The 26,527-nt window shown below is 37.3% G+C and overlaps 1 protein-coding gene across 1 annotated transcript in view; it reads right to left on the minus strand.

The window, feature by feature from the left end:
- LOC122817287 (medium-chain acyl-CoA ligase ACSF2, mitochondrial-like) overlaps positions 1 to 26,527 on the minus strand; it is a 1,325,947-nt gene that overhangs the window by 878,463 nt on the left and 420,957 nt on the right. Inside the window, exon 5 of the mRNA XM_044090513.1 lies at positions 18,120 to 18,238. Within this exon, the coding sequence (XP_043946448.1) occupies positions 18,120 to 18,238 (119 nt within the window). The remainder of the gene's footprint in view (positions 1 to 18,119; positions 18,239 to 26,527) is intronic.

Genomic DNA, 26,527 nt, shown 5'->3' on the forward strand with positions numbered 1-26,527 from the left:
ATCTAGGTATTCTTTCTGGGGAATATACATGACTGTCTGATGGTGTGGTATACCAATCAAATTGTTACACTAGATGCATGTGTGCTACCTGTTCACATTATGCACACACTACATACATAGGTGTTTGACAACATTCATTTGTGACAGTGTAAATTGTGTCATAGATTTATGCCATGCACACAAGGCAACTAACCTGTAGTGTCCATATGATCACATGCAGGTATAGCAGTGTTCCTCCTAACACATCCTGCAGATATTACAGTACCAGGACAGTGCACGTAGTTACCCTTGTACAGTGTGGATGTATCATACTAGTTGTCCAGTGTGTTTCCAGGCTCATGTGTTATTATTCCACATCACATATGTTATGTCAGAGGCATGGGAGAAGTGGTGGTATTATTCAGATGTAGTCCATGATTGTGGTTGGTTCTTGTAATGTTTGCCATGATCCTTTACCTGTGGCCACCATGCTGGAGACCTCTGTTGGGTGTACACATATATTCATGTATATCAGTTTGTATAGCTTCCAAATATGCACCCTACCTTAATTGTATGTCACATCCTTGATAGATGTCTTCTGCATTAATCATGTAAAGATGCTTATCTCACAAACACATCTTCCCCATTGTTATGTCACCTTGTGTGCCAGACACAGACAACACATTTTCACTGTACAGTCCATACTGTACCATACAGATATGTGCTTGGTGTAGCTGCTACAACTATCTTCCATTGACATACCCTCCTCTACTGTACATGTGGGAGTTTCACCTATACTCTTTCCTTGTGTTCATTTCTATAATTCATCTGTGTGTCCCTACTGAGTACACACACTTTCTATGAGTGATCATTTTACATGGCAGTCCCATGTTCTGTTACAGATCATTAACACAGCTTCAGTACAGAATGTCATGAATGGGATATCACAATACTCTGCATTGTAGGCACACTGTCCTGTACTGTGTTTGGACGATATATTTCACATTCATAGCTTTCAACTGTCCAAATATTCCCAGGATGTCCAGATGTTTTTCTTATCAAATATGGCTTTCTGCTATATCACTGGGATGATCTCTGGACTGATGTGACTCAATATTACAGACATTTAGGTGCATACCTCTCACCTGTCCTGATCTGTGCAGAATGCCCAGTTTTGTCTCATATTTGTGATCTTTTCCTCATAGCATGTTGGTTTCCTGTCAAATCACTGGTATGTCATTGCAGAGTGCTGTGAGTAACTGATGACTGACATTTGAGTTTCAAACTTCATGATCTTCAGAAAGTTCATGCTAATCTACAACCTATATATGCTATCAGTTTCTTAAGTTTGAATGTGGAATATTAACAAAACAGTGTAAGAAACTTCTCTGTGTGGAAGATTTTCAGTCCATATATTTCTAGTTAATCACTGTATATTAATCAGATCAGACAACAGTAGTAGAAGTAGCGAACTTAAACTCGTCAAGTCAAAACAAGCCAAAACAAAAAATAATAATAGAAAATATATAATTGTACAGCATTACTAAGTACTGAAACGTAATCCAAGCAAGGCAGGCAGTCTGTTTCCAGTCGAAAATCCTTTATTAAGTACACAGACAAGTGATCCTTTCCTCACAAGCTTTCTAAATATATATATTTTTATATATATATATATATATATATATATATATATATATATATATATATATATATATACTTTTTATCAGGCATGGGAGTGGTTTATTGTGCTGTAAAACAAAGTGTTATTGGTACATATGTTAAATTCACATCCCTTCCCCCATCACCGTTTTAAATACCTTTTTAAATCAGTTGTAATTTAAGTGTATATTTTGTTTCCATCATCATACATACATTTTTTCTTATTTTTATTTATTTATTTATTTATTTTTTTTTCTGGTTCTTTTTTCCACTTTTTTTTTTCCACTTTTTTCCAATTTATTCAAAATGATGTGTAATAACAATACTAACTAATTATACAATTATATATATATTTTTATACATTGTTTTTAGGGTTCTTGTACACAGACCTGAAGAAGTCTAGAAGGATGAAAGCGATCTTTGTTAACAATAGGTTATGAAAATAGAAATTGATTTTTACATGCAAAATTTATATGTATATATTTATATATATATTTTGATTGCCAAATGAACTAAGGCTGATATATTTCCAGCCATGTAGTATAATGTCTTGGATAAAATCACAGCCTTAATAATCTACTTAATAATCTGGTTAAATAAGAGGTACCACATTATTATAAATTTTATTTAAACTACATAAGGGCTATATATTATTATGACAGCTACTAAGCAGGGCAGGACCAGCTCGAATGTCACACTGATGGGGGAAGGGATGTGAATTTAACATGTGTACCAATAACACTTTGTTTTACAGCACAATAAACCACTCCCTTGCCTGATAAAAATTATATATATATTTAGAAAGCTTGTGAGGAAATTATTACTCTATTTTTATTTTACTTGGATCGCTTGTCTGTGTACTTAATAAAGGATTTTCGACTGGAAACAGACTGCCTGCCTTGCTTGGATTACATTCAAATACTTAGTAATGCTGTACAATTATCTATTTTCTATTATTATTTTTTGTTTTGGCTTGTTTTGACTTGACGAGTTTAAGTTCGCTACTTCTACTACTATTGTCTGATCTGATTAATAGACAGTGATTAACTAGAACAATATGGACTGAAAATCTTCCACACAGAGAAGTTTTTTACACTAAAAAAAAATGTTTTGTTTTTGGACCAGAGAATATTCCCATATGCCCATATTTCTGGCCCTTTGTCCCCCCATTTTTATGGCTTTGTCAACATTTCTTGCTCTAAGAGGTTGAGAGCATTATATGAGTACACATTCCCATGTGACATCTATGTCAAATATGTCCATATTACTGGTTATTTGCCCTCTCATTAAGTTGGCCTCTGTGCAGATGCGTTGTAGTAACAGAATGGCAGCTATTTGGACAGCCATACCTGTTAACTGTGCAGATTTTTTCAGAATGTCCAGATTTTGCCTTATATTTTTGGACTGTTTCTCATACAATTGTTGCTTTCTGCAAATTATTGTTAAATTATTGAGGGTTGAAGTCAAAAGACAGTGATAGACATTCAAGCCTCAGACTTTAGTTTGTAAGGGCAATATCTAATAAGTGTGTCCCTCATACCTCGGAAATGTACAGATTTTTGCAGAATGCCCAGTATTTTGCCTCATATTTTTGATCTGTTTCTTATAAAATTGTGGTCTTATGGCAAATCACTGGCAATTCATTCAGCACTGAAGTCAGAAAAAAATGACAGACAATTGAGTTTCAGACTGCATACCCTTTAGAAAATACATGCTAATGCAAAACCTGTTATTCTATCAACTTTCTAACTTTATAAGAGCAGTATTTAAAAAGTCCCCTATTTTTGGGCCTTTGTCCCCACATTATTTATGGCTTTTGTTCATATTTCTTGCTCTAAGAGTTTGAGAAGTGTGTGTATATCCCTGGTGATCATTGTGACATTCCGTGCAAATCCACGGGATGTATGTGCTCTCCTTTACATGAAATTGATATCCAATTTTGCTTACAAGGTTTTGCGGCCAGCAGTACTGTTGTGAGCTGTGAAACCTAGCTTAGGCAAGCCATGCCTCATTAATGTGCATTGCGTGCTGCCATACCCTAAGCACTGTCATCGTAACATGTAAACTCTACACGGAGCTTACTGAATACACATTTGTGTATCTTTTAGCATGATGAAGATATATGTGCATTGATTTTTCTTTTGTATAACAGTTTAATATGATAAGATTATGTGCCACCTGTAAGTTTACAGACATATTTATCTCTTAGGTCCCACCTTGTCCTACTTATTTCTTTAGAGGTTTAGTTATAATAATATTGAATGAGTGAATAATTTAGGAATATTTAATGGTTAATTTATGCTATTAGATAATAGGTATATAGTATGCTATATGTTGGATTATTTAATATCTGTGATTAATAGAAGAGGATTATTAAACTTTTATGTAGTAATGGGGGAAAGATTTAAATGGCAAAATATGTAAATATGTTAATAGTTTCTTATTATTTTTAACATATGTGTGTGTGTGTGTGTGTGTGTGTGTGTGTGTGTGTGTGTGTGTGTGTGTGTGTATATATAAATATATATATATATATATATATATATATATATATATATATATATATATATATTAATTATTTGTAAGTCATGTTAACTTTTGGCTATTTTTTTTTATTCATTTTTAGGTATTAGTAGGTAGAGAGTTAGTATACTACAGTAGTTTATCTATTTTACAGACAAACTAGGAACTTTGCATCAATGGTGTCACACGTCCTTCTATACAGAGAAGGCGAAGCAGGTGAGGTAGTTCATTTAAGATGCTTTATTATATAGAAACACATCAGGATGGATAGCAGTATCATTAAATATAAAGGAACATATTAACAGACAGACCTTACATGCACACATGCTTACATCTCAACAGCTTACTACAAAATGGCAGTCAGGCTCGCATGTACTCAGTATTTATATACTTGTGCAAGCCCTTGGATATCTTCTTAAAGAGACATGTACACATTGATCTACATTCTCCCTCTTAAAAAGATTTCCCTTAATCAAAATGACATTGCAGTTAGACGTGCATCAGTACAGACATTAGAAACAAACACAATGTTCATGTCCAAGTTGCCATACGTCTATAACATGGTCTGGAGATGCAAGTGGATCTCATAACATAGCAATCAAGACTGGGTTTAGCAACAGGGATAGTCTTCTGTGAACAACTCATATCAGGAAGTTCAGGACTCATTAACGGAATGGGAATATTCTCTGGAACTTCTTCTGGAAATGGAACACTGGACAACTCACTCTGAGATAAAGAATCTTTCTCACAGGCTATGTGCTGTGGTATAGACTCAGACCCTGATATCAAATGTTTCTGATTCCTCCTAAAGTCTACTCCTTGTGATTAAGCAATCTTGACTCTGGCCAAATGTTCTTCACCATTCCAATCTGATCATAACCTTCGGACATTTGCATCCTCACTACTTCTGTTTCTCGTAATGGATTGAGCTGTTTACTGGTCTTATTGTAATAGGACTGCTGGATTAAACGCTTCTTTAACAGAGTGGTTTTCACTGACCTGTTGTTTTTGACACATGGAACCAACAATTGACTGTTGATTGTAATGTGGTTCTGGTTTGTCTTGATAGAAGTCTCTGAGCAGGTGAACCAATATGTTTATCACAAGGAATGTTTTTAAGATTCAAGAGATTCAGGAAAACATCACTATTGTCTCATTTTGACTTCTCTAGTAACTGCTTCACACTTTGAACTGCACGTTCTGCCAAACCAATTGACTGCAGATACTCTGGACTACCAGTGACATGAGTAAAGTCCCACTCTTTGGCAAATCCTTTGAATTGTTGGCTTGTAAATTGAATGTCTTTGTCAGAAATAATTTTGTGTGGACTATCATGGACTGCAAAATAGTGCTTTATCTTAGTAATGACAGTATTGGATGCTAGATTGGGAAGTAGGTCAATCTTGAGCCAGTTAGAGTAAGAATCTACTAGTACCAAATAATGTTGACCATTCCACTCAAAAATATTAGTGGCTACCCTTGAACAAGGTAGTTCAAGAATCTGGCTTAGATGAAGTGGTTCTTCCTGTTGATGTGGCTTTGTACTATTACACACAGAGCAAGATGAAAGTACTCTCTCAATATCTTGTGACGTAGAAGGCCAAAATACTAGCACTCTTGCCCTTCTTTTGGTAAAGTCTGCTCCTGGGTGACCTCAATGTAACATATTAATGTACTCTTGTTGCAAAGACTTTGGAACAATAACTTTAGGACCGTTCATGATAATACCATTGTCTAACAAAATCTCATTTCTTTTTGGAAAATAAGGTTGAACTTTTTGAGGTAAACTAGATTGCTTTGATGGCCATCCTTAGTTGAGGAAGTGGTTGAGTTTTTGTAAAACTGGATCTGCAGCTATATGATCTCTAAGCTCATCAAGACATGTGGAAGAAAAATTTCTCATCTCCATGACTTTAGAATCAAAGCACTTATTCTCATGCTGTTCAGTGGTTGATATGGGCGATCTGGACAATGGGTCAGCAAGATAAATAAGTTTGGCTTTTTTGTAGACAAGATTGAAGTGATACTTCTGCAATCTCAACATCATGCATTGCAATCTGGTTGCAGCTGTATGCATAGGCTTTCTCAAAATAGTGACTAGAGGCTGGTGGTCTGTTTAAATCTGGATAGAGCTACCATACGCATAATCCTGGAACTTGGAACATGCAAACACAATTGCCAAATGCTCTTTCTCTATCTGAGCATAATGCATTTCAGCTTGGGTAAGGGTTCTGGACACATAAGCAACAGGTTGACTCTCTTGTAGAATGACTGCACGAAGACCAAATTTTGAAGCATCATCTGAAAAAGTAAGTGGCTTGTGGATGTCATAGTATCTGAGAGTAGGTGGACTGGCAATTCTCTGTTTCAGGACATCAAATGCTATCTGGTGTTGCTCTGACCAAGACTAAGATACATCTTTACGTGTTAGCTCTCTAAGTGGTGCAGATACTTGACTCAAGTTTGTAATAAACTTGCCTAGGTAGTTAACCATGCCAAGAAAACATTGCAGGGCTTGAACATTGTCTGGAACTGGCATCTCAAGAATGGGTGTTTACTTAGAAGGGTCTGGTCTCAAGCCTAAACTGGAAAATAAATGACGAACATAAATGACTTCTTGTAGCCCGAATTTGCATTTCTGTGGATTGAGCTTAAGATTCACTTGATGTGCCCTTTCCAGAACTTTTCAGAGGTTTCTGTAATGCTCTGCTTCACTGTTACCTTCTACTAATATATCTACTATAATAGCACAAGGATACCCAGAAAAAAATGCTCCATTACACATTGAAATACTTCACTTGCAGAATTTATTCCAAATGGCATTCTCAGAAATCTCTACATGCTAAACAGAGTTCTGAAAGTAGTTAGCAATGAAGATTTCTTGTCAAGCAAAATTTGCCAAAATTAACTCTTTGCATCTAAGACTAAAAAAACAGTGGCATTTGGCATTAGACTAGTGACTTCTCTGACTGTACACATTGGATGATGAGGTCTTTTCTGGGCCTTTTTAAATCTTGTGGATCAATACATATTCTGATGTCATCTGAGCTTTTCTTATGAGCTACCACCATGGAAGATAACCACTCAGTCGGTTCATCTACTGGACAAATCACACATTGTTGCACCATTTTGTTTAGTTCAGCTATGACTCTGGTGTGCAGAGCTATTGGAACTTTTTGGGTTGGCCTGATTACTGGTCTAACATCTGGGTCTAACTTCATGGAGTACACAACTGGAAGCTTGCCTAGTTTGTCTTTGAAATGATCAGCATAGGTAAAAAAATACACTGGGCAAAATTAGAATAGTGGTCTTTCAAGCTAACATGGTGGACTTCCTTATTAAATGAAAGCAGTCCCATTTTCAAATTGTCTCTGAGCCCTAACAATGACTGGATGTACCTCTTGACCACATAAAATAATAAGCTGTAATTTCTCCAAGCAAAGTAACATGAAAGCATTACTAAGCCTTCCATTTGAATTTATTCACAACCATAAGCAACAAGCTTCGCACACTTTGTCAAATCAAGCCTTTCACCGGCACATACTCTAGCAAATGTTTCTAGTGACATTACATTGCACTTTGAGCCAGTATCAACTTTGAACTCTATTGGTTTGCCATTTATCCGAACACTACAACTTACTTCATTCTTGGCCCATAAATCTAAGTAGGGCTTCATCTTTCTAACTGATCAGCTTGTTTCTTAAAATGTTCCCTTTTAATAAAAGAATGTGTGGCCTCTGATTTACAAAATCTTTTGAAATGATTCCATTTATTACATTTGTGGCATTGTTGACCAAAAGCTAAGGATTTTTCTCTTTAAGATTCATGGCTGCTACCACAGTTATGACAGTTGGCAATGAAACTGGGTTGAGTTAACTGACTTACTCATAGGTTCATAGGGTCATAGGTTGGTACTAGGCTATCAGCCCTAGGGCCTATACAAGCCTAGCCATAAAAATTCCCTGGCTATTTCTTCCCACACTATTTACTTCCCTGGACCCCTGTCTTATGCTTCATTGAGGCTGTGCGAGCTCTGGAACTTGCTAGAAAACTCTGGGGTTTACCTGTGAGTGTTGCAGGGGCTACAGTTGCTCACATGTGCTTGGGCTTGTTTTTTTTACCATGTGCTGCATGCTATTAATGTGAGCCTTAGAAGTTACTGAAAACATGCCTTTCTCATTTGTAAGCATATTTGTGTACTTTTCTGTGATCTCATATATCTGACAAATCTCAATGGCCTTATTTAAAGTTAAATCACTGTTATGAAGCAAACACTTTCTCACAGCATCATCTTTAATACTACACACATCTGTCCTTTATCAACTCATCCCTTAAATCACCAAATATGCACATTTTAGCCTTATTTCTGGATCTATATTATCTAATAGAAATGGCTAAACATCGAATGCAGTTTCATCGACCACTAAATATCAAACTACCATTTACGCGAACGGACAATTCACCAATTTTTTTTCCTAGGAAAAAAAAATCACTTGGCTGTCATCATGAATTTGTCCTTTTCCCCACAGTAGTGCAATCTTGGAGTTGGTATATTTAGTTATGGGGGGTGTGGGGGGTGAAGCCCCTCACTTTGCAATGTTTGAAGAGGTATGTTGTTCCTGGTTGGCCAAGAGATTTTTTTCTCTAGGAAAAAATTGGTGAATTTGCCATTCCGTAAATGATAGTTCAGTATTTAGCAGTCGATAAAATGGTGTTTGATGTTTAGCTGTTTCATTTGGGTGATATAGACCCTTATTTCTCAAGTCAGTTATATATGCTGAAAAAGTTTCACCAGGCTTTTGATTCTTTTTTTGTAAAATAAGTGTCTTTCCATTGTAATGTTTGACTGTGGGTTACACATTTCTCTAAATTTACATTTTAAGCACTCAACATCCTCCCTTGACTCAGCCGGTACAACAATATGATGGTTTTCCCCCTCTCCAGCAAAGATAGCAGGTGCATACACAAATGAACATTCCTTTTCAATGGCTCCTGACTCAGCTAAATTAAGCAGAATAAATTCCATTGTACAGTCGTCTTTATCAGAAAATGCAGCCTGTATGAAAATGCCGTACTCTTGCTCAAACACTCTCTAGTTCTCTGCAATATCATTATCAACACAAATGCACTGAGTTTTCAAAATCCTTCAGCCATGCCAACAAAGGATGTGCAGACATACTGAAAATGTGGTCCTTGTAATTATATATGACTAAGTTGCCTCTTTGCAGCTTGCAGTAACACACAAATACACAATAAACTCTTCAAAATACTATATTTTGTGAAATATGCTCTGGAATGGCTATATTTGTGAAATAACTGTACTGTGATACTGCACAAACATGCAAACACTTCACGCACTTCTGGTAACTTGGATAGCTTTATTTAATATGAAAATACGTGCTTTGCAAAAAAAAGTGGTTGCTTCCCTTTATTTTATTCATTTTGTTTTATGCAATTCAGACTTTATTTCAAACATTTTCAGTAGTAATTCAAATATTTCTATCAATAGCAGACATTTTGACTTATTTTACTATCGTTTAGAGCACTCTGTATGCTTTTTTTATATTTTATGAATAAGAAATAGTTTGAGCAAGTTTTAACATCTGAAATTCGTTTCTGACCTGTTTTGCGAATTATACATGCAGTAGGGATGGCCCAGTTCTATATATTCATGTAATACTAGCTAAATGCCTCTCAGATTCAAAGTTGAGAAACTGGAGTTCATTCTGGCCATAATTCATTTCAACCATGGCTCTCCTGACCCCATGTCACTCATCTCTCTATACACAGAAGACAAAGCAGGTGGGGTAGTTCATTTAAGATGCTTTATTACATAGAAACATATCAGGATGGATAGCAGCATCATTAAATATAAAACTTATTAACAGACAGACCTCACATACATACATGCTTACATCTCAAAAGCTTACTAGAAAATGGCAGTCAGGCTTTCATGTGCTCAGTATTTATATACTTGTGCAAGCCTTTGGATAGCTTCTTAAAGAGACATACACACATTGATCTACACGTGGTACATTGTGTTTTATTAGTAATATATACAGTTTCAGTTGTAGACGTTATTGTTTTTATTTACAAATTTTAGTTTGTAAGAAGGAAGAATTTAAAAAAATGTGGAATGTTAAGGTAGTTATAGGAATGCATTAGAGTCATATACAATTGAATTAATGTGGTGGATAAATGAGTCATATTATCTTTTAAAATAAATATTTTTAAATACACAGTATGGATAATTTTAAATTAGTATCTATTAATGTAAATGGATTAAATAATGTCTACAAAAGGAAATTGTTAATGAGATATCTAAAATTAAATACAGGAGGCATTATATTCTTGCAAGACACTCGTATTATAGATAAAGTTATACAATATTTAAATAACTTAGCTTACAAAGTGTTATCATCTGCTTCTTTTAACAAAAAGAGGAGAGGAACTACTATACTTTGGAGATAATCTACTATAAGAAAACCTACTGCAAAGAATTTTTAAATTTTACAGAAATACTATGTAAAAGTGAAAAAGAAGTGATCAAAATAAGATCTTTAAGTGATACTAAGACTTTTTGTGATTGGGATAGCTTTGGTATATTGCTATTGAAATACCAAGACTCTTAATATGTTAATTGTGTAGGATTATGTTGACAACTCAATATATTCCTAGCATTGTATAACAGTATGTGATGTTGAATTTCTTCCTTTCTTTGTAAATATTGTAAATATGTTAATTAATAAAACTTTAAAATCTTTTAAAAAGCTTGAAACAGTACAAATTCTATGAACTTTAATTATGCCCTCATATAAGAATGGAGCCCATTCCCATCATGGTATTAGAAACCCAAACGTCCTGGAGAAATTAAACTGAGAAACCATAAGCAGACAGGGTGCTATTGCAAAAGGGGTTACCACTTGTATGCTGAAGATATACAGCAAACAGTACTATGCACCCTGTGCCAGAATGGTGTTCAAGGCAGCCAGACACAGACAGACATATATTAATGGTGCACAAGAGTAAAGCACAATGCCCACCATATTGTTGCAGTGCATGTGCACTCATACAAGCATTTGGGAGCAGACTGCGTAGTATTTTATGTTATGCTTGGTTGTAGTGAATGTGGGACATTGTTTCTAGCTATAGTAAGAAATTTGTATTAGTAATTCAATTTATTTATTAATTTAGTCTATCCTAGGCTAGTTGGTTTAGACCAGTGGACTGGTTTTAGGCATGACTTTGTTAATTTAACAAGAAAAAAGGAAACAATAAAACAAATCATTCAAATAGCTGTTCTGGCACTAAAAGGTTACATTTCTTCCAACTCCAATGTGAAATTGAGCAAGTCACACAATCAAATGGTACTCCCAGGTCACACGTGAAAAGACACACCTTTGCCCAATGGGTGTACCTGGTAACCAAAGGTATAAAATCATAGATGCAAGTTTTATAATAATTTTGCATTGCAGAGATCACATAGATGTCATCTCCAAGTATACTGGAAGAGACAAATAATCAGCAGCTATTTATCATCCACAACCATAGAGTCCTTTTTATACACTGATAAAAATTTAAGTTTGGACATTCTTGAAATACCCACTGAGAATGAATGTAATATTGTCTCATTTTGTGCATCTTTGTAGGGTACACTTTTACATGCCAAAGTCAAATTGCCCAGTATCCAATTTAATGGCCACACTATCTCACTCTCCCATTTGACCACTGCATAGATTAAATACAACAGATAGTATTTAAATAATGATTTATTTATTTGTGTATTTACTTACTTACTTATTTATTTATTTATTTTGGCAGGGGGTATGGTTCTATCTGCACCCTTTTATGTGGTGGCTCTGCTCCCATACCCAGTCTCTAAATATACTCCAAGGAAGACTGACACGAAGAAAAGTGAAATGTATTTTCTCCATTTTATCTGAGCTGGAGGTGGTATGTTTAGAAATCAGCGGTGTCAGCATTCCCCTTTTCTTCAAGTTGATGTAACCTTGATTTTCTTTTTCAGTTTCTAACAGGTTACTGTTGCTGCCAGCTAATGGTTTCTCTTTTGGTGGTATTTCTCTTTTTGCTAACTACTGCCTTCTTTTGTGTTTTGCAAGTAAACTGGGCACTATTGTGCACCTCCTCTTATTGTGTTTAGGTGTACTGTGCAGTTCAGGATATCCTTTTTGTATTTCATTCTTTACTCACAATATGTCACGTCCTGCACTGTGACTGATCACACCATCAGTTGTGTCACATTGTGAACTATATTTAATTTTATTTGCACATCTACCTTGTGTTATATAATGCATTATAGGATTATAGCATATACAAGACAAGTCCAACCAGAGGCTATGCACACCTTGCCAATATCTTCAATCAGGCTCTGCCACCTTTTGCAAGGAGTGTGATGCTTGTGAATCCTGGTGTTTGTTAAATGGCATCCATCCAACTGTCCAAGCTATGTTTGAAGAATGACAGGTAATCACATTGCTTGACATGCTGGGGGACTCTATTTTAGTGCAAAGAGAGAAGTTGGGTGATAAATCTCTCTCTCTCCATATCTAGTTTTATTGATGAAAGTTTAGATCTGTTTTCTGGTGTTGTCAGCACAGCTCTATTGCTGAGGAAAAGAAGATCAAGAATAACTGGAGACTTAAGGTCCCTGCAATCAAGGCAAGCTAGGTGTAAATCTCCCCTCAGGGCCCTGTACAACACAGAGTACAAGGATAAGGACTCCAGTATCTTCTGGTAGCTAAGGTCTTTTAGACCATTGAGATCCCTTTTTTTCGGAACGTTTGTGTTTTTTTTATTTTAAATATGTCTAGTTAAATATATTTTAAGGGTACATTATAGTCAATAATAGGTTTGACTAGGGCACAAAACAGAGGGACTGTGATTTCTTAATTTTGGTAAAGTTGCCCTTGGCAATTAGTTGTGAAATGAAGAAGGAGGTAGAGATATTAATACATGTGCCAAGTCCGTGATCACTGATTTGCATGGTAATACATTTTGTTTTCAATGCAGTAGGATGCATAGTGTTTATTCTTGTCAACAGGGGTGATGCTGCATTTCTTGAAATTTAGTTAGTGACCTTATACTTTGCACCAGGAATTGACTTTAGTTAGTTTGTTTTGGAGAATATATGTATCCAAAGGGAATTTGACAACCACCACAATTTTCAGTTGTCAGGAAACTTTGTTAACCAGAGGTCACTGTTGTCAGTTTGGAGTTCTGTAAAATAGATGCCAGACAGAAGGGGGTTCAGCAAAGATCCCTAGGGGACACCGCTAGTTATCTTCTCTCTGTCTGAGGAGGTATCACCCACTTGGACAATGTGCATTTTGTCCTTAATCCAGTTGGCTATCCATCTTACAGTGAAGGCCATCAACTTATAAACTATCCCATCATGTGGTATGAAATGCCTTGACCAGATTAAGAGAGGTAGGTAGAATGGATAGTGTAATCAAGTTCGACTGCTTAAGTGACCTTCTGAAAGACAGTGACAAAATTCAGCAAGCAGGACCTGCCCCTTGCATAGCCAAATTGCAATGGGTCTAGCTTAACCAGGGTTTAGATAATACTTGATAATAATTATAGTGGTCTTTGCTTAAGGCATACTATTTGCTGGTTGCTGACCCTTACAATATTCACCAGCCATTTTTGTAACTAGTTATCTCCATCTCCCTAGATGATTTGTTCCACCATCATTTAAGCCAGTTAGTTATATTAATTTGTCCTGCTATATATAATTATCTACTTTTGTTTGCAGCCGTTAATAAGTAAAATAAATAAGTAAAAAATAACTGTACTTGCTTAGGAACTTATATTCAATTGATGTTTGTCAAGTTAGCCATCTGCATCTAGCATGCCTTGCAAATATGTCACCAGAATTGCAAAATTCCTGTGTATGCTTCCTAACTGTATTTCTGTAAGCATTTATATTTAGTTGTTTTTTGTGATGCTAATTGTAGAGAATGTTCTGAATTAGCTAATTTGTAGGACTTACACTCTGCAAGCCCATCTTTTAATCTTTCTAAGCAGTTTGATCACAGCACTTAATATTGGACTTAGGGCTAATAGCTATTTAATCCAGGATTCACAGTTTGCATCTTTTCCTCTGCTTGCTCTGGGAGTTTTGAGACAGTATAGCAACTGCTTCATGTTTAATGGTATCCCTTTACTTCTTGACCAAACTGATTTCACTGGATACAGATGTAATTTCTGCAATAGTTTGGAGGTGCAGCTCTCCACAACACTTAGAATGAGTAAACAGCAACATAACACTCAATCAACATGGGTTGGTTAAGAATCTCTCTCTAGGATTTCCAGGCCACTATGTACAGAACCTCACCACCTAAGGAGTTATATGTCCAAACATACTTCCTCCTGTACTTCTGTACTTCCATTGCAGTCACCACAAATGTGAGTCTGTACCCCTAAGGTTTCATAGACCTATGGAGAGTCACAAGATCCTTGTTTCTGGTATTTCTGGAGTTAAGCATACCAACACTGTGCTCACCAGACTGAATGAGGGGTGGGGACAGTAAACCTTCTATCTGAGGATAAAATTAATGATGTAACAACAGCCCTCTGGTCCCCTCAACATCTCAAAGATCATGATTTGTGATTGCACATGTGGGAGGTGAAAGATCATAGGCATTCCATCTTGGTGGAGATGGACAGAGACAGCATTGATCTCTCTTCCTCTGTCTCCAGGGAATAAAAGACACTGGTGCTGAACATGGTGCTTCCCTGACTTAGAATTATGCCAAAGTTTAAAAATAAAACAATTGGTTACAACAGTTGTTGAGTTAACTAAGGTCACCCTAGGTGGGATACAGCACATATCTGTCTAAGATAAGTTGGCCAAAACATCCTCCATCTTTGCCAGGGGGGTTGCACCTCTCATTTCATAGATTTTGAATGTTTGCTAAAGATTCTGGTGACTCCATAGTGACATTTTTGGGCAGATTTCAAGTCATGGGCAAACATACATAGCAAATTCTAATTTGGATGACACGAAACTAGCACTGTTTAATGCTAGAAGCATGAACAGAAATTTTAGAGATTGAGATCTTCCTCTACTTTGAAGACATATATATTTTTTCTAGCTAAAGATACTTGGTTCCAGTGCAAAGAAAGCATTCTTTCCTTCCCAGGGTTAAGTGGCTACCATGACTGTATTTGTTAGGAAACCCATTGTTTTAAGTTGAATGCTGTGTAATGCCATACTTAAACTTGTAGAAGTCCAGATGACTTATTGAAATGGAGTATACCGTATTACTGTCAACTGAAGGTCCATCTGAGTATGCTTCTTATCTAAGATTGAAAACTCCATGTTGAATTGCATATGCTTATTATGGGTGACTTTATGGCCACTTTAACTACCCCACTGGTGAATACTTGTTTAAATTTGTCATCTTGCAGAAAATCAACACCACTTTCTTTGACCACTACAGGTCAACAAATCAATTTGCTGAAAAATCTACTTCCTGAAGTCACACTGACTGAAAAAACAAGAATGAATGCTCTCATTTTCCTGTCAGTGAATCTGAAAAAGAAAACAACTAATAGTAACTGCAGACACCCTTTGTTAGTAAAATGGAACTGTTAGGGAAGGGTTTTTTTTTAAAACATAATCTGCGCAGTTGAGGTTGGGGCAGGACAATGGAAAGGGTTAACACATACAATTAAGGATGGGTAGAGGAACCACACCTCCCTGCTCTAGCTAACTCATTTGTGTTACAGCTAAACCTGCCTTCCCCAATATATTATCTTATAAAAAAATCCCTAATAGTACCCCTACACAATATACTCTGAGACACTACACATACATATCCAAACATGCACAACATTGACACTATCCCCTTACCTATCCCTTACTCTAACCTTAACCAGTAAACACTCACACACACACACACACACACACACACACACACACACACACACACACACACACACACACACACACACACACACACACACACTCCAATCACTAGTCCTGAAACTCACCATACATTACCACACATACATGACACTAAAACTATCCCCTTCCCTAAATCTTACTCCAAACCCTAACCCACAAACACTTACACCCTCACACCCACCCCTAACAGCAACCCACTTGTATAGTTTGGCAAAATAAACATTCTCTAATATGGATGTTTGATAAAACAAACATTTGTTATCAGCGATCTACAGTTCACTTTCCTGACCAAATTAATGTTTAATAAAGTGAATTACTACAAAACTGGTATTCCTATATGATCACCACCATATATGTTCAATAATTCCTCAGTTTTAATGTCAATTCCCTCAACCAAACTGTTACATTCACAGCCAAAGGATAATAATATTTTTGACGTTGCCTTTCCTAGCTTTTCCCCATCTTGTACTACCTCAACTGTCACTTCTTCCTCCTCAAATACATGAGCTATGTCTCTAAAGTGTAGAGAAAGATCAAAGTGTACCACTAAAAAGAGTGGGTCAAAGTACATACCCAGGAAAGTAGAGACCTAATGCAAAAATCATCTGTAAATTTATGGAGTACAACACTGCCAAAGTGATAAACAGTGACATTGGTAGTCTACAAAACTTGGACCCAAACTAATTTGGATTTGTAAAACACAGACTGTGCCTGCTAAACTTAGTCAGTTTCTTTGAAAGGGTCACTGAGACCTTGTATAAGAAATAGCAGTCCATCCTGCCTAAGGACATTCCAAGGCATTTGATACTATTCAGCCTACATATCATCTGATGGATGGTCAACTGGACCTCTGATAAAACCCAGATTGTTATGATAGGGGCTACTTCCTTTAGTCAGAGAAGGACTACCAGGGGTTTTACAGTGCTCTGTACTGGGACCCTTCCCTCATCAGCATTTATTTATTGAAAGTGAAAGCAGGCATATAGGGATTTTTGCTTATTAAGCTTGCTGCTGAATACAAACTGGTTTCAATTATCAAATATACCTCAGGCATTTGAGTACTTTACCATGACAGCAACAGAATGCTTTGTAAAATAGGTTAGCAGTAAATGCAGTTAAGCAATTCTACAGGTTCTGAAGTGGTACTACATTACAAAGTGATGTTCTGCAAGGCAGCTTCTCCTCCTTGTCAGGAAGGAGATATTACAGTTTCACATATGATATTACAGTTTCTGTATTGTGTAGGAAATTTCAGTACAGTAAACAACAGACCTTTGTTCATGAGTGTGTCAGCATATGTGTTTTTATGTGTGCTTAGGGCAAAACTCTGCATTAAAATATCACTATGACAGCTGCTTTTTCAGAAATAGTCAACATTCTTTGTGGTGCATTTTGTGGAAAATGTATGTCTATAACTAGTATCAGTCTCTCACCATATCTTTTGGAATGCATATGTAAAGGATTTTGGATAGTGATAAATGTAAAATGCCATTAGGGTGTGCCATGTAATTCCCAATCACTAGCATTGCAAATAATGAGTATGACATATTATGAAAATGATCTAGGTACATTCAAAATGTAAGAAATATTGAAGCAGTACAAATAAAAAATAACAGTACATTTACAAGGAATCAGAGGTCCAGATTTTAGCCTACCTCTCTGTGGCTACCATACCTCTCAACTGTCTAGATTTTTGCAGAATGTCCAGATTTTTGCCTCTTATTTTTTGTCTGTCCTGCACAAAATTTGTGGTTTTCTAGCAAATGATTGGGGATTAATGTCACTAAATAATGACAGACATTTGAGCTTCAAACTTCATATTCTTCAGAAAATGCATGCAAATGTAAAACCTTTTAGCATATTAATTTTGCTAAGTTTATAAGAGCAATATTTAAAAAAGTCTTTATTTTTGGGCTGTTGCCTCCCATTGTTTCTGGCTTGTCCAGATTTTGAGAGGCATGGAGGCTACCTATTTATTTTGAAGTACATGTTCTACATTGACCATTTGTTTGCAGCTCACTCTTACCTTACACTCTGAATATCTCCAGGAATGGATCTCTCAAGCTCTGGGCAGGCCTTTAGTAGTAGTTGATAATAATTCTGGGTTTTAAACTGTGTAGGAAATACTAGGGCTTTGCAACCAACCTGAAAAAAGAAATTAAAAATAAGACAATAAGCATAAAATAATGAGCTGGCAAAGCATGTACAATAACTTCCATATTGCTATCCAAATTTATTGTGAAATAATTCCCTGTTCTCCTTCTGCCATAATCCACAACAGACTCTAGCTGCATTTCTTACATGTTATGTAGATATACAGCTGTTCTGTGGCGTGTATGTTTCTGTTTCTGAATTTGTGTTAGTATTGGTAAAGAGGTTAGTTACAGACTTGCAAAATGTACCCTGGAAAAGTGTGATGTATTGCAAAAAAAAAAAAAAAAAAAAAAAAACAATGTACAAGTAAGTTTACCATTACTTCACATTCAGGTGAAGTCTGTAGGGGCTGAGAGACTTTCCCATGGATGGAGAGACAGATAGAAAAACAAAATATCTAGAGATGCCAACTATGGGATACAAAAGTTAAAGCATAACCAAGACAAGTTTTGTAAGGGGACCACCACAGCAGAAAAAACTCATGTCAGAGTCCATGGAAGAACCTCCTAGAATTAAGGGGACCAGGGCAGCACAGTGCAGCAGCAGACAAAATGCACATGCAGATAAAAGCACGAATGACTGGTGCATTTAACATGCATGGAACATTGTATGCCACAACCAAGCTTAGAAAAGATGAGGATATTATGCATACAGGAAAAAGTCCAATGTAACCATATACATACATATATATTTATCAGTCATTTGGCAACTAGCTATAACCTGCCACTACTGAAAAGTAAGGTGCAGTTATGAATAAAGTTTTCAACTTTGGAAGGGGAATATCGAATGCATGAGGTAAGACAGGTGGCTGCAATAGGTAAAATTAGGGAATTAACTAGTGCCACATGGAAACTAAGAAGCTAGATAGGTTGAGAAAATAGGAAAAAACTGAGTGTTTAAAAAAGCATATATAAAGATAGATAAACAGATATAGTAGTATTTCCCCTGCTGGCTGCTGATCATCAGCACCCTCTCAACCAATCTGTCAAAATATCTGCACCACATTGGTTTATATTGTACATAGTGCTTTGGATTATGCGTGTTGGAAATACAAATCGTAATGAGACAAAATGTGTGCACACAATAGCTCTGAGTCAGCATCATAGGTAGAGTGCACCCAATGAAAGGTTATGCCAAAGTATTAGTCTGACAAAACACTACAAAAGATAGTTATAGCAACACAACTGCATGCATGGCCACTGCTAGGATTGCTAGGAATTTTCCACCATTAGACCACTAGTTAATGGAGCCAAGTGCCTGCACACAGTACTTCCCCTCCCAGTTCATAGGTTCATAGATTCATACTAGGCTATCTGCCCTAGGGCATTTATAAGCTTAGCCAGAATGTGTTTGGCTTTCGCCACCCATTTTAAATTTATTTTGCTATGCCCTTTTTCGAGGTTAGTATACTGTGCCTCTGCCTAACAGTGACACAGAAGTGAAACCCGGGGTAAACCTACGATCTCCCGTCCACTCATCAAGATTCCTCTTGAAGAGAGTCAATGAGGGACTCTGCCTAACCTGGACTGGGATTTTATTCCAGAGTGAAGGGAGCCTCTGGGTTATGAATCTGTCCCTCTAGCATGTCCTATTTATTTCAGTGCTGAGGTTCAAGTCTCTCGAGCGCGTAGCTCGATGGGATTTGGATTTTCTGAGGTGCAGCATGTCCATTAATTCCGGGTTGGATATGGCTTTATACATCAGGCACAGATCGCCTCTGAACAGGCGGTATGCCACTGAGTAGAGCTGGAGTTTCTTTAACCGGGCAGCATATGACATCTGTTTGAGCCCTTTGATCCTCTTGGTGAGGTACTTTTGGGGTCTTTCCAGTTGCTGCAGGTGTCTGGTAAGGTACATCCCAAAAGGGGCATTGTACTCAATTATGGGCCTGATGAGGGATGAGTAAAGAGGCACGATGACCTCCCCTGATCTAGATGGGAATCCCTTCATGATTAGGTGGGCTATATAAAATGTTTTTCTAACCACTTTGGCCACGTGGTTGTCAAATGAGAGATTGCTATCAACTTGGGTCCCCAGGTCCCTAATTACTTCTTCTGTACTTAATGGATTACCACCTATGTGGTAATTTGTGAGCACTTTGTTTTTGCCAAAGGGGATGACTACACACTTTTTGGCATTTTGCTTGAGGCCATGGCTCTGGCACCATTTGTCTGTTTCCATGAGGCCCTTTTGGAGGATGCTTGTGTCGGCTGGAGAGTTGATTATGGCCCCCAGTTTGCAGTCATCTGCGAACTTGGTCAGCCACAGTCGTTCCGTGTTGGCCTGTACCTCTGAGAAATATATACCGAACAAGAGAGGTCCCAGGACTGAGCCTTGTGGGACACCAATTGTAACTGGTTTTGAGTCTGACATGGCTCCAGCAATTCTAACCATGTGGGTTCTGTCCTTGAGCCAGTTTGCAATCCATCTAGGGACATAGGGGTTTATATTTAAGCTGGTGAGCTTATCTATAATGCCCGAGTGGGGTATTGTATCGAAGGCTTTTGCGAGGTCCAGCTAGGCTGTGTGGACCACCTTCCCCTCATCAATGGCCTTGGTGACTGTTTCAAAGAAATCAACCAGGTTTAAGAGGCAGGATCTGCCCTTAACAAAGCCGAACTGGGTAGGATCCAGTGTTTGTAGGTCCCCAATATCTTTATTTATGAGGTCCATGATGATCCTTTCCATAGCTTTGCAGACCAAGCTAGTCAGGCTTATGGGGCGATAGTTTCCAGGATCCGTTGAAGCACCACCTTTATGGAGAGGGACCACTGTTGCTGTACGCCACTCTTTGGGCACATAACCTGTAGTAAGGCTGAGATTGAACAGTAGTTTTATGTTTGAGTTTAGCTCTTCTTGGAGTTCATGTAGGACGCAGCCCAGGACACCATCTGGTCCCATTGATGCTGTGTTTTTTGCTTTGGAGAGGGCGGCTCTTACCTGAGCATCTGAGATGTCAGGGGGGCAGCACTCTGCTGGGATAGATATTTGCCCTTTTGGTGGGGAGGGGGGGGGAGAAGTTTGCGCTGAACCTGTCAGCTAGGATGTTGGCAATGTCTGTGGGTTCGGTGTATTTTTTGTCATTTTGGACTAATTTTGAGCATATTTGGGAATTACCACCCAGGTTCCTAACATAACTAAAGAAAGCCTTGTGATTATCCTTAGTGTCCTGTGCAATTTTTCTCTCAAAGCTGGCCTTAGGCAATTTTATGTGTGCCCGTAGTTTTTTGCTAATACTGATCAGTGATGCCTTCCCTTTTTGGGATTTTGCTCTATCATTTAGTAGCTTCCTCCTTCTATTGTATAGTTTGTTTATGGCTGGGGTCCACCAGACAGGACGTCTGCCTTTGGAGGATTGGGTCTTGGTTTTATTTGGGATCGCATGATCCATGCATTCCTGAAGGTGTTCATAGAATGCGTTTATAAAGGATTCTGCGGTCTGGGACGTATTTCCCACAGGCCCGGGGGCTTTGAAGGATTCCACCTCAGTTTTGAGGAGTGTGAAATTTGCTTTAGAGAAGTTTTTCACTGTGGTTTTCTGGGCAGGGGGTGGAGTTGGGATATGAATATCCAGTGAGATTAGTTTATGGTTTGATCTTACCAGTGAAGGATACACTTCTGGTCTGGAGCATAGAGCCCCCATGTTGGTGATGATCAGGTCCAGTATGTTTTCCCCTCTTGTGGGAGTGGTAACAAGTTGTTCCATAGCAGTTGAGTTTATAAATTCTAGGAACCTTTGGGCTAGGGTATTGGAGCTAGAGTAATGCTCCCAGTCTATGTTTGGGTAGTTGAAGTTGCCCAATATAATGGTGCTTGGAGAGACCTTCATATTTTTCAGTGTTCTCAGGAAGGCCGAGTGGGATTCCTGGGTTTGGGAGGGTGGTCTGTAGCAGGCTATAAACTGGAAGGCAGTTTTACCCACTGTTAGTTGCACATGGATAGTCTCTGATGCTTCGTGCTTTGCCACCAACCTGGAGGTGTGGGTATCTTTGATGAATATCGATACTCCCCCTCCTTTTGTGGTTCGGTCCAAGTTTTGGGGCCGAAAAGCATGGTATGCAGTATAACCTGGTAGTGCTGGGGTGCTCTCGGGAGCCCTGAACCAGGTTTCTGTCACTGCACAGATATCGATGTTCTCCATGCTAAGGAGAGTTTCGAAAAGTGCATCTTGAGGTTTAGACTTCTGGCGTTGAGTAGCATTACTCTTAGTTTCTTATCCCTTGTGATACCTATGGAGGTGGGTTTGTCTTTTGAGCCTTGCCTAAAAAGGCACTATGGGGGTAGCAAGAGCCTTTGCCAATATCCGAAAGCCCAGGGGTGACAGGTGCAAGCCGTCCCTAGCGAAGCATCGTGGCTTGTCGAGCATATCATCCCAAGCTGACAGGCATTGGATCCCCTTTGAATGACACCAGTACTTAAGCCAATTGTTGAAATTGATCATCTTATCTTCATATTGTGGCATCATTCTTGGTGAGGGTAAGATGCTACTCAAGGTCAGGGTCATACTGGCCTGGGCTACATGCTCAGAGAGCTCTTTTATGTCTCTTTTCATGTAGTCCAGGGAGGTACGTCTCAGGTCATTCACACCAGCATGGACAATGACTGAGTCATATTTGTACTTGCCTTGGAGTGACCTGAGTGCTTGTGTTATGTGGCGGATCCTAGCGCCCGACAGGCTGCTCACCGTGACCCTCTCCTTGTTCAGCCTGGTGAGCGGGACGTCAGTGTGCCTGACGATAGAGTCACCTATTACAAGTGTATCAAGTGTGTTGTTTAGTCTTAAGGGCTGTGACTGTTTGGCACACTGGCTTTGTGAGATATGTGTTGCACGTGTTTTGTTTTGGAATGATTGCTTATGTTAGCAGAACTCTGCATACATTATAATATAATCCATTTGCAATGTATAATGTGAATGAGTAATATTTGTTAAATTTTCTGTCACTTTTAATCTTGCAATTTTTTTTTACAGTTATTATTTCAGTGCTGTCTTAGCAGGTTAATTAGTAAAAAATAAATACGGCAGGAAATAAAAGTCTTGCTAGAAAATAATATACAATATGATAGTTCAAATAAAGATGATATACACTATTTGGATAAAAAAAACTTTTTGGGATGTAAGCTACCAGCTATGTAATGTTAAGGCATAGATCCTAGGATAAATCATTGATGTATATTGGGAATTATAGAGGCGAAAGAAAATGTTTAGTTTTCATTTGGGACTTAAACTCAAGACCTCCAGCATGACAGCTAATATTTTCCTTTCCCCTATATGATTCCAGATCAGGGCTCTGTATTTCTCTATGCGTGTTTATAATCTGATATATAATGGGGAAATCTAAATGATCACTCATCTTGCCAATACCACCAGGAAAATAACTTGTATTTCAGAAGTAGTACAAGAAAGCAATCTGGGAAATTAGTTTTGTTACAGTATAAAGAAACTATAGAAACACGTTTGGGGATGGCCTTGGGTTTTAAGGCATAGTGAGTGATTTCCATCTGTTTGGAATTAGGGTGATTTATGTGTTTGTCTACTTGAGAACATTTAGGGAAAGCATTATCCTCACAATAGTGGAGTTGTTGGCCTTGTTTAAACATTGAACTGATATAAACAAATGAGCACTTTGAGTATGTGTCACAAGGTTCATAATGGTTTGTATAACTGTTCATCAAATGTACTGTTTCAACCAAAATAAAACTCATTGTGTATTATGCACACACTGATACATTTAGTTGTTTATTTATGAGTGCTTTTGACATATCTTTTGTTTTCTTTTTTCTAAGTACTTTAAGATCCACAAGCCTGATGGTCCTTAAGTCTCTTTTAAGTGTTACTCTATTTCTTCCCATGTTTCACTTTAGCAGTTTACAATTCACATTACCACATGGATGGACCCTCTTTTTTCAATGGAATTAGCTTAATGCCAGCCTGCTATTGGATGTCAAGTTGCTGGAGCAAACAGCTGTCATAGTTTAGTGTCTATCATCCAGGAAGCCATGAAGTGTGTTTTAGTTTTCGATCTCCACTCCTCTGTGATCCTTAATTCTGTTTGGTTACTTTTGTTCCAGCTCTCTAAAGGATCTAGCTTCGCCATCTCAGAGACAGAGGACATCCATATTTAAAGATGAACACAAGTGTACCCTGGACAGGAAACTTGTACTTTGGTTTGGAGAGAGATTTTCTAATTATCCTAACCCCCACCTATGCAGCTGCCAGATGCACTTGCATCTTAGAGAGCCTACATTGCCTTCTCCCTATGTGTACACACACCTATTAAGACTACCCTAAGCAGCTTGATAGTAACCATGCAGGCATCCCTGGTCAAAATAGTTGTATAACACATGTCTACTGATGTTCTTGGTGTTGACAGTGCAGTAGATTAGACCAACACTTTCAAAGATGGCATGGCAACATCATCTGGCCCATTTCTATAATCTTTTGGCATTTCTTTTAATGTCTGAAATGCTAATCAAGTTTGGATCATAGTAAGGGCTTTATCCACCTGCACTACAGAGTACTATTGTAAAATCATTATTTAAGGAGCATACTTAACTAAGGTTTGCATAGATCTACAACTGAAGACAAGAAGAAAGGATGAAAAATAAATAAAATGCACAATAACACCAAAAAACATTATGTGCTAGGTTGCCTGTATGTAATAAATTGGTATAAAAACAAATTCAGAGCATGATTAAAATCTTTATAGAGATCACTAAAAATCAACATGAATGAGCAATATGCCAACTAGCATTGCCACAGGTAAAACATACAACAAATCTGTCATTAACCCAGTCTGTATCTTCCTCCAACATCATATAAAGGATTTTATAAAATGCTATGAATGCAATTTTATTTTCATCTTGTTCCTAGTTGTGATGAGAAAGGAATATTTGTTTTTCTGTGTAAGTTTCCATTAATAGGATTTGCTTATAAGAAGCATACCATAAGATTAAATGGAGTACCAACAGCTCAGTGAAGACTTAAAACATAATTTGGCACAAAAGTGCTTGTTTCAAATTTATGTTATAAAGAAATAAAAATATCCACAATGATCCAGCATTATTCATTATTAAGGACATCTGCACAAATATGTGATATCGCTTATACTAGCTTTGGAGACCATTTGTTTCTGTATCATTGTTTCTACTTTCAGCTGTAATCTATTTTCACAGTATGATGCTGCGATTCAAATGAGACATCTCAGGAATGAGAAAAAATAGAAAAACTTCACAAGCTATTGGAGGATCAAAGATAAGTTTCCATGAAAACTGTGTCCACTAATAAATTAATATGAAATATAGAGACTAAAGGTAAGCAAAAGATAGATGAGATCTTTTACTGAACTGATTATATCCAAGAACATCTAAGGGTCTGATTTTTCTTTAAACCATGGAAAGAGTATTTTATTTTTTTTTTAGTGTATGGTTTGGTGGGTTTATATTATAAGATCGACGGTTGAAAACATTGAACATCATATGGTCGACACCATATGGTCGATGTCTTCAAATGTCAAACTTATAAAAAGAACAAAGAAAAAAAAAAAAGAAAAAAGTACCCTAATGGGTTTAAGCAGGGGGGCAAGCCCCACTGCACCCCCCACCCCCTGCTACTTAAATATATCAACTCCGAGACTGCACTACATTGCAGTAAATGGAAATCTCCCCTTATTGAGATTTCCATTTACACATTCGAGATTATCAGCATTCGCTATTCTCGTGTCAACAATTTTGGATTCGACATTGTTGGCTTTCAAGAATATATTATAGATTCTGATTTGGTATTACATGGGAGAGTGACAGGAAAGATTTTAGGGAGGCCTTACAACTGAAATGGAATGAGACCGTAAAATGAAAAGCCGTGAAAGATTCCATCATTTGATGAATACTGTGCTGTACATGGATTATCAGTCCATCTACTGTCACTGGTTCTAAATCTATTAATATATTATAGGTTATAGATGTAATATTTTTGCTAAGTTGCTAATTTTTTTTTTTTAACAATTAAAAATTAGTAGTAACAAAAGGACATATTTATAATATTTATTTATTTTATTTTACACTTGTTTACCGGGAAAGTCCGACTGGATATATGTCCATTTTCAGTGGAGGCCCAGAGAGAAAAGCTCCAGAAAGCAGAGTACAAATATATTAGGAACAATAAAAACATTTAGAGATAATTATAATATGCAGTTTTCAGTAAGTTTACAAACATAGATAAAACATAGTAAAATCATGCGGCTATAATTTCAGACAATAATACATGCAGTTATGGGATAATGG

Source organism: Protopterus annectens, chromosome 12.part0 (assembly GCF_019279795.1).
Source record: "Protopterus annectens isolate FY-2018-M chromosome 12.part0, PAN1.0, whole genome shotgun sequence".
In the NCBI taxonomy this organism is placed as follows: domain Eukaryota; kingdom Metazoa; phylum Chordata; order Ceratodontiformes; family Protopteridae; genus Protopterus; species Protopterus annectens.